Here is an 8,967-nt window from a genome sequence, read left to right on the forward strand (position 1 = left end):
TACAGAAGTTCAAACAATGTGCCTAAAGTTGAAACACTACAGTAGCAGACTTGTCCCTGGGGTCCCATCTCTCACTTGATTGTGGTTTTGGTTTCTTCATATTTGTATTGATATGAAGCTTTGTGGGCTACATGTTATGTGTCATAGTGGTTCAGCTCTGCTATTGCTCAAGGCCACAATTGCCTTGGTGGGGTGAAAGCAGCCCTAGATAATGTGTCTAAGGGGGGAGTGGCTGCTCAGTCCCCAATCTCCACACATCAAGTCCCTCACAGAGCACAGGGACAGGAAGCTTGCTGACTAGCTGGTTGGTCCCAAGGGCCAAAGGGTTCCTAGGAAGTGATGTTGGGGTGTCCCTTTGCTCTATGTGGCTCATGCAGAGTGGGATGCTGAGACTAGAGGCCTCTGCCTGCCTCCCAGCAGCTGTCATGGCCAGCAAGGCTGACCATAACCATTCCTCCCAGATGCTGTAGCACGAAGCCCAGAATGAGCCCCTCTTTCACACGCTCAGTGACCCTGAGGCCTACGTGTTCACCTGTGTCAACCAGACCACAGAGCAACAGGAGCTAGAGGATGAGCAGCAGCGGCTATGTGATGTCCGGCCCTTCCTGCCCATGCTGCGCCTGGTGACCCACGATGGTGACCTCATGGAGAAGCTCATCAACTCACAGATCAGCCTCCTCATTGGCAAAGGTAGGGCTCACAGATCAGCCCCCACCTCGGCAAGGAAGGGCACACCTGGGTGGCTGGTGCCACATGCACCTGCACTGAGCCTGCTCCTGCCCTACAGGCCTCCACGAGTTTGACTGCCTGCAAGACCCAGAAGTGAATGACTTCCACACTAAGATGCACCAGTTCAGTGAGGAGGCGGCTCCCAGATTGCCTACTTCTCTGCAGATCTCAGGTAGGCTGGGGCCCCTGGGCCCCTGTGTGGCAGATTGGTAAAGGATGGTGTTGTTGACAGGTTTCTGAACCTTGCCACAAATTTGGGACCCTCGCCCCAACCTTTCAGCAGCCAGGGAAATGAGTTGGGATTTAAGCCCCTCTCCTCCTCTCTAGCCCTCCTCTGTGTCCCTGTGGTCACTGGGGCAGCCTTTCTGCATTGAGCTGATCCAGGGCAGCAAAATCAATGCTGATGAGCAGATGAAGGTAGGGGCTTGGGTACCAGGTGAGTGGACAGGTGTTTTTTTTTTTTTTTCCACAAACAGGGAGGGCTGTAGCCTGGAGGGGCAGCAGAGAAAGAAGAGTGGGAGGGTGTCACACAAAAGTCACCTGGACACATTACTCATTATCTCTGCCTGGATTGGTTGTGAACCACATCCAAACAATAAGAGGGGAGGGGAACAGGCCATCAGGCCAGGGAGGCCAATTAATGGAAACCTGGGCCAAGCAACTTGTGGGTATTTGACTTTGGTGGAGCTTGTGGAATCAGACACAGCCCATTGAAGTAGAAGGCCCAGTCAGTGTAAGGCACCATAGAAGCTGGCTGCAGCTGGGCTGTGGTGCTTCCAGGGGTTACCAACCCAGGGGTGCCCAGAGTCTGGGGACACTGCACATGGTTTCCCCTGGAAGCTTAGCCCCCATGCGCTTGGGGAACAGTGCCCTGTTGTCTCTTCAAAAAGCACTTTCATGGCTCCTCTGCACTCAGAACCACCTGCAGAGGTAGATTTATTGTCCCACTTCTGGGAGGTGATGCCTGTCTGGGTCCACAGAGCATAGCATGTCTTGTCTGGGTCTCTTTTTTTTTTGGCATTACTTTACAATCTGGGACGGGGGGGGTGTATCTGCAGGAGTCATGGAGAATTGGGTGGGAGCAGCTCTGGGAATGGGCTGGCAGGTTGGAACTGGAACAGGTACACTGGAGACTGGAGCCACATGGGGCTCAGAAGATGCTAGGCATGAAGGTAGCCAGAGCTGTTAGAAGCAGAAGGGACCCTGGAACTTCTGAACCCTGATGAGGAAACTGAGGTTATGAGTTGACCCACAGACTCAAGTGTACTGAGACTGGCTTGCCCCAGTATAGCCTGGGGTACCAATGCCCCCAGACACCTGTACCACCGAGCTGCCAGCCTACACTCTGCTGGACAACTTTCAATGCAAGAAGTAGATTTGGACCCCTGTGTAAATGGGGACCTTCAAGGAGAGGATTGGAACTTTAGATGAAATGGGGCCTTCACTCCCTCACCCATGCCCTGTACCCCTTCCCCAGCTGGTGGTGCAGGCTGGGCTCTTCCATGGCAATGAGATGCTGTGCAAGATGATGTCCAGCTTGGAAGTGAGCGTGTGCTCAGAGCCCATGTGGAAGCAGCATCTGGAGTTTGACATCAACATCTATGACCTGCCGCGCATGGCCCGGCTCTGTTTTGCACTCTATGCGGTGATGGAAAAGGCCAAGAAGGTGCACTCTAGCAAGAAAAAACCCAAGAAGGAGGTGGGTTGGGCTGACTGGTAGAGGCCCAGGCCTCAGACACCCAGTGAAACCCCTTACTGGGGCCTCTTGCCATCCTGCTCCCACAGGCAGGCACCCTGAGAACAGGGTCCTGGGAGAGCCTGGGGACCCCAGTCTCTCTGCCTGCCCTAGTCTGGCTCCTTAGTCTGGCTTCCTGTGCTGCCTGAGTAACATCTCATGAGTTGCCTGACTTGAAATATCTAGCCCAGACCTGTTGTCCTTAGGGGTCCTGGAGGCAGCTCCCTTGGTGGAAGGACAGTGTTCTCAGGGGGACAGAAATGATGAGTTAGTGGCTGCCTGGGGAGAGTGTTGCTGGGCCCCAAGTCACTAGACCCAGGATGTGACTTGCCCCTTGTCCTTGGCCACCTATGGGACTGGTGAGCTTACTCAAGTGTCTCTGGATGCTGGGTATTAAGATGCAAGCAGCCAGGAAGTGATCTTGCTGGCTTAATTACTGAAACTCTGATAGGAATGCGGTAGCGGATCCTTCTCCTCCTCCTGGGTCTAACTTGGAGACCTTCCATGCAGTCTGGATCTTCTCTCCTGGTTGTCTTGGATACTGGTTCCATTCTGCATATGAACAAGAAGAGGCTCACTCTGATCTGTAGTATCCTTCTCCAGGACTGCCCAATCGCCTGGGCCAACTTCATGCTGTTTGACTACAAGGACCAGCTCAAGACTGGGGAGCTCTGCCTCTACATGTGGCCCTCTGTCCCAGGTGGACCCAGGCCCAGCAGGGAGAGGCACTTGGAGGGTAAGGCATCCAGAACTGGTTCCCCTACAACTACATCTCTCCCTGCCTTCAGATGAGAAAGGAGACCTGCTGAACCCCATGGGTACCGTGCATAGCAATCCCAACACAGAGAGTGCTGTCACCCTGGTCATCTACCTGCCCGAGGTGGCCCCTCACCCTGTGTACTACCCTGCCCTGGAGAAGGTCAGTGAGGTCCTTCTTGGAAGCTGAGTGCTAACCAGGAGCTTTCCTGGAGGTCCTCAGACGGGGTCCCTGGCCACCCCAGGCTTTGCCCATTGCTGGGGGCTGGGTCATCATGCTGATTTGAGGCCTTTCAGTAGCTATGTGGTACACCAAGGGATGTTGGTGATGTCTGATGACATTTTGCTGTCACAGCCAATGGAAGAAGTGCTACTGGCCTGTGGCAGGCTGAGCCTGGAGATGCTACTGAATGCCCTGCAGTGTGCAGGAGGGCTCCCACCAGCAAAAGTGGTTGGCAGTAGTGCTGAGGTGCAGACACCCTGCCTAGAGCCCTGCCAGTGCTGGCCCAGGCCTGGGGAGCTCACAGCAGGTACACTTGTTGCAGATTCTAGAGCTGGGACATCACGGGGAGCATGGGCCTACCACCAAGGAGGAGGTGAGCTGGGGTGCTGGTGGGGCATGGAGCCAGGTGCTGGGCTGAAGGCCTCACTCTGACTGCACCCCTTAGAAGCTGCAGCTGCAGGGAATCCTGGAGCAGTGGGGGTCCAGAGAGCTATATGAACATGAGAAGGACCTGGTGTGGAAGATGTGGCATGAAGTGCAGGAGCACTTCCCAGAGGCTCTGGCCCACCTGCTGCTCGTGACCAAGTGGAACAAGCATGAGGATGTGGTCCAGGTGGGTGGAGAGGGGCACCAGGGGCATAGCTGGAGTAGAGAGATAGCAGTGGGCCCTCCATCACCTGACTGCAAAGCATCCTCCAGATGCTCTACCTGCTGTGCTCCTGGCCTGAGCTTCTGGTCCTGAATGCCCTGGAGCTGCTGGACTTCAGCTTCCCCGACTGCCACGTGGGCTCCTTTGCCATCAGGTCCCTGCAGAAAATGACATGAGTCCCAGCTGGGCACTGAGGCCCACAGGCTGCCAGCTCCTCACTAAGACAGCTTGCCCTGGCAACCTGGAAGTGGGTGCTGTGTGGAGATGAGCCTAGGCTGGCCTCACCCTCTTTCCAGTCACCTGCCAGCTGGAGACCTCTTTCCTGAGTTTTAGAAGCCCAGAATCAACCAGCCTTCCTCCCCTACAGGGACGACGAGCTTTTCCAGTGCTTGCTGTAGCTGGTGCAGGTCCTCAAGTACAAGTCCTACCTGGACTGCAAACTGACCCAATTCTTGTTGGACCGGGCTCTGGCCAACCGAAAGATTGGCCACTTCCTATTCTGGCATCTTCGGTAGCTGGATGCACCCCTGCTGATTCCTTGGGAACCTAGAAAAGCCATGGGGGATGAGGGTCTCCTGGCCTGCTAACCTCATGTTTACTGGGCTGGGGAGGGGCTATGTGCCACTCCTGGCCATTCTCAGCCCCATCTTCTCCCTCCATCTCTGAGATGCATGTGCCGTCCGTGGCCTTGCGTTTTGGCCTCATCTTGGAGGCCTACTTCAGGGGCAGCACCCACCACATAAAGGTGCTGATGAAGCAGGTGAGCTCAGAGTGCCTGTGCCTGAGGCGGGCTCCCCTTCCAGGCCCCTTCACAGTCATACTCCTGGTTCTGGCTCAGGCTCATGTGCACTACTGCTACTCCACTCTGCCCACCAGGCAGAAGCACTGAGCAAGCTGAAGGCCCTGAACGACTTTGTGAAGGTGAGCTCCCAGAAGACCACCAAGCCCCAAACTAAGGAGCTGATGCACTTGTACATGCGCCAGGATACTTACCTAGAAGCCCTTTCACACTTGCAGTCCCCATTGGACCCCAGCACAATGCTGGCAGAAGTCTGGTGAGCCCCAGGCCTAGCCCCACCTGGACCCAGGCTCTAAGCCCCCTCCCCTGCCCTAAGCCCCCAACCACCCAGGCCAACACTGCCCTCTGCCTGCAGTGTGGAAAGGTGCACCTTCATGGACTCCAAGATGAAACCCCTGTGGATCATGTACAGCAGTGAGGAGGCAGGCAGTAGTGACAGCGTTGGCATCATCTTTAAGAATGGGGATGGTGAGCCAGGCTGGGCAGGGGACATGCTGAGGCCTTGGCCTTCTCACCTAGGCCCATTCTGTTCTGTGGTAGGGCCCCAGGTGGTTCCCTGAGAAGACAGAGCTCAGATACTCTGAGCCTTGCATGGGTTTATAACCCACTAGAAACTCCTGCCCTTCCAGACCTCCGCCAGGACATGCTGACTCTGCAGATGATCCAGCTCATGGATGCCCTGTGGAAGCAGGAGGGCCTGGACCTAAGGTGGGGCCTCTATCCATCACCTGTTTGTTTGGGTCTGTAACAGGCCTCAGAGCCTGCTCCTGGAAAAATTCCTGGTCTAAACTGACACCTCCCTGTTGGCTGTGAGAGTGGCTGTTCTCACAAGAGGGGTAGGGCAGCTGGAGGGGTGTGGGTAAGGCCATTCCTGGTGCTCAGCTCCTATTTCCTGGATTCCTACCCCTTGGGGAGCAGTGCCACCTTCTTCCAAGCCCGCTGACTCATTCTCTTCAGAGCAAACATGAGCCCAGCCAAGGTGTGCTCTGCAACTTGGGTGCCAGTTCTGTGTTTCTGAAGCACCATCCCCAGAGCCCCACACCCCATCTGGCATCCTTAGGAATTTGAGCAGTGTTCCCTGTGGTTTTGTTGGGTGCCTCAATTTCCAGGGGGTTCCAGTAGCCCCAGAGAATGTCCTTAACCATAGTGTCTGCCTGTGCCTACTCTCATGTGCTAGGATGACCCCCTGTGGCTGCCTTCCCACTGGTGACTGCATGGGCCTCATTGAGGTGGTGCAGCACTCGGACACCATTGCCAACATCCAGCTGAACCAGAGCAACCTGGCTGCCATGGCTGCCTTCAACAAGGATGCCCTGCTCAACTGGCTCAAGTTCAAGAACCCTGGGTAGGCCTTCTTATTCCTGGGAGAGGCTCCATAGTGTGAAAGGTGAGGGAAGGCCTGTGACAGTTTCCCTGTCTGCTTGGCTCAGCTGAGCACTGGCCCACATCTGATTTGGGGCAGGACAGAGAAGGTCACTGTTCCTGGGTGTCCATTTTTCATGGCTTTGTTATGCTACTCAACTCTTTGAGCATTAAAACCACCACCATGTTTAGTCACAAATATGTAGCTTGAGTGGGTTTTGCTGTGATTTGAAATAGCTGGTGCTATGGCTAGCATCTGTGATATTGCCTGAGTCCAGAGCATCTATCAAGGGCCAAGTCACACACCTAGGCACTTGGCTGTCAGTTGTGCCTCTTTATGCAGCCTCTCTCCATCAACACATAGTCTTTGTCTTCTCTGAATGGTATTGTGTGGAAGAAGGGGGCAATTTCAAGCTGGGCATAGTGACCTATGCTCCAGAATAATGCCCTCCTTGTTGATTAACACAAGGCCAGATTCAAAAGGAGGGAAGATATAAGGAGCCCTGGTTTTCAATCTTCCCCACCCAGAGAAGCCCTGGATCAAGCCATTGAGGAGTTCACCCTCTTTTGTGCCAGCTACTGTGTGGCCACATTTGTACTGGGCATCGGTGACCGGCACAGTGACAACATCATCATCTGTGAGAATGGGCAGGTAAGGGGCACTGTGTTCAGCTGCCCAGTGAGCTTGTCCTACATGCCTGGCCCAGGGGCCTCTCTGCCCTGCCCACAGCTCCCAGAAGAGTGCCCCAAGTCCTGCTGACTTCCTCTAAACAGAACCTCTCTTTGTGAAGCCTGTTCAGTAGCTGCCCTTCATTCCATTCAGCTATTTCATATTGACTTTGGCCACTTTCTGGGGAATTTCAAGACCAAGTTTGGAATCAACCGTGAGCGAGTCCCATTCATTCTCACCCATGACTTTGTCCACGTGATTCAGCAGGGAAAGACTAGTAATAATGAGAAGTTTGAAAGGTGAGGGTGCCCAGGGACCCAGTGAGGGGACAGTGTCCAGCCAGGGGCAGGAATGGGGACATAGCCCTCAAGCTAACTCCTGCCTCCATCCTGGGGGTGCTGCCTTCTCTGCAGGTGCACCCCAATCCCAGAGTACCCTGTTGGGCAGTGCAAACAGGAGGTCCATGGGAGTTGTAGGAGGCAGGCCCAGGCAGGGGCATTGGTTAGAGGATCTGGGTACACCCATAACCCGACCAGAGGCAGACACTCAGGGGCAGGTGCTGGCTGGATGCAGAATCCCTGCTTGTTTGGGGCTGGGGGTGGCAGGGAGGACCCAGGGCTTTACCTATTTCCTCCACCTCTGCAGGTTTCGAGGCTACTGTGAACAGGCCTACAGCATTCTGTGGTGCCATGGGCTCCTCTTCCTCCAACTCTTTGCTCTGATGCAGGCAGCAGGCCTGCCTGAGCTCAGCTCCTCGAAAGACATCCAGTATTTGAAGGTATGCCAGCACAGGGCCACACCAGACTAGAGGCCAGGGTCCACCACAAACTTCCCAAAGCCTTCCTGAACCTCTACAGCTGTGGAGGAGCCTGCCTGCCATATGTATAGTATAAAAAATGAGCTTGGCAGAGCTCATCCTGGTCAGTGTGCATCTTGCCCGAACAGCTCGGGGACCTAGGAGATTCACCTCACAAATGGGGGCCCTCATGCTGTCCCAGGCCCAGCAGTGCAGTATGGTGGGAAGTGGCCAGAATGTTGCACTCCCTGGGCCTACTCCCGCCCAATTGAAGGTGAACTGTGATCTTGTTTGGCTATCCTATGTGTCCTCAGTGTCTTTCATGAATGAGATAAAGTCTCTTGTAGGTTTGCCATACACTTTCCATCCCTGTCTTTTCAGTTGGTGAGAGGCAGAGTAGGAGGGGGTGTATTCCCTAAAGCTTCTCCTGCCCTTCTCTCAGCTAAGATGCGGTCGCCTGACCATCTGCTTGCAGTTCTTTTAGGAAGGAATTTCAACAACCCGAGGGGGCAGGAGTACAGGGAGGCAGAAGGGTTTGCAGATGAAGCAGGGTCAGGAACCCTAAATGTTGATGCAGTTGTGATGATTCTGTCCCAGGACACTCTGGCGCTGGGGAAGATGGAGGAGGATGGGCTGAAGCACTTCAGGGTGAAGTTCAGTGAAGCCCTGAGGGAGAGCTGGAAGACCAACGTGAACTGGCTGGCACACAACCTGACCAAAGACAACCGGAAATAGTGGCCACCTCTGAGCCGCCACAGGCTGGCAACCTGTTCTGAGGACAGCTACCCTAGGTTGTCCTAGATGGGGCTTCACACCTGAGCTACACCTCATGGTAAAGAACAACACAATTGCCTTTTGTTTACACTAATTATTGAGACAGACATGCAAGGTTTAAAGATGATGGGGGAACGTGATGGCTATTATTATCCAAAGTAGATGTACAAAGACACAAATTGGTGTAAATATACTTTGTATACAACAAGAGATATGAAAAATTGTGTTTTATTTGTGTAATAAGAATTGTAATATATTCTGCTGTCATATAATAAAAAAACTATTATAAAAAACCAAACAGCCAGGGCTAGGGTTGTAAGCTCAGTAGTAGAGTGCTTGCCTTGCACGTGTGAGGCGCTGGTTTCAATCTTCAGCACCACATAAAAATAAATTAAAAATAAAGGTATTTGTCCATCTACAAGTGAAAAATAACAAAAAGAACAAAACACCATAAATGCAAACACACCCAAGTGC

The 8,967-nt window shown here is 53.8% G+C and overlaps 1 protein-coding gene across 1 annotated transcript; it reads left to right on the top strand.

Moving 5' to 3' along the window:
- The first annotated feature begins 425 nt into the window (after positions 1 to 425).
- On the top strand, positions 426 to 8,454 carry LOC144373297 (phosphatidylinositol 4,5-bisphosphate 3-kinase catalytic subunit delta isoform-like). Its single transcript, XM_078036391.1, is given in 19 exon segments — positions 426 to 690; positions 788 to 927; positions 1,057 to 1,146; positions 2,207 to 2,428; positions 3,068 to 3,164; positions 3,253 to 3,383; positions 3,766 to 3,816; positions 3,889 to 4,056; positions 4,143 to 4,264; positions 4,460 to 4,603; positions 4,753 to 4,852; positions 4,969 to 5,147; positions 5,247 to 5,359; positions 5,521 to 5,599; positions 6,069 to 6,236; positions 6,782 to 6,905; positions 7,077 to 7,222; positions 7,569 to 7,701; positions 8,317 to 8,454. Coding segments are annotated over 19 exon segments (2,610 nt in total).
- The last annotated feature ends 513 nt before the right edge of the window (positions 8,455 to 8,967 follow it).

Source organism: Ictidomys tridecemlineatus, unplaced genomic scaffold (assembly GCF_052094955.1).
Source record: "Ictidomys tridecemlineatus isolate mIctTri1 unplaced genomic scaffold, mIctTri1.hap1 Scaffold_35, whole genome shotgun sequence".
In the NCBI taxonomy this organism is placed as follows: Eukaryota; Metazoa; Chordata; class Mammalia; order Rodentia; family Sciuridae; genus Ictidomys; species Ictidomys tridecemlineatus.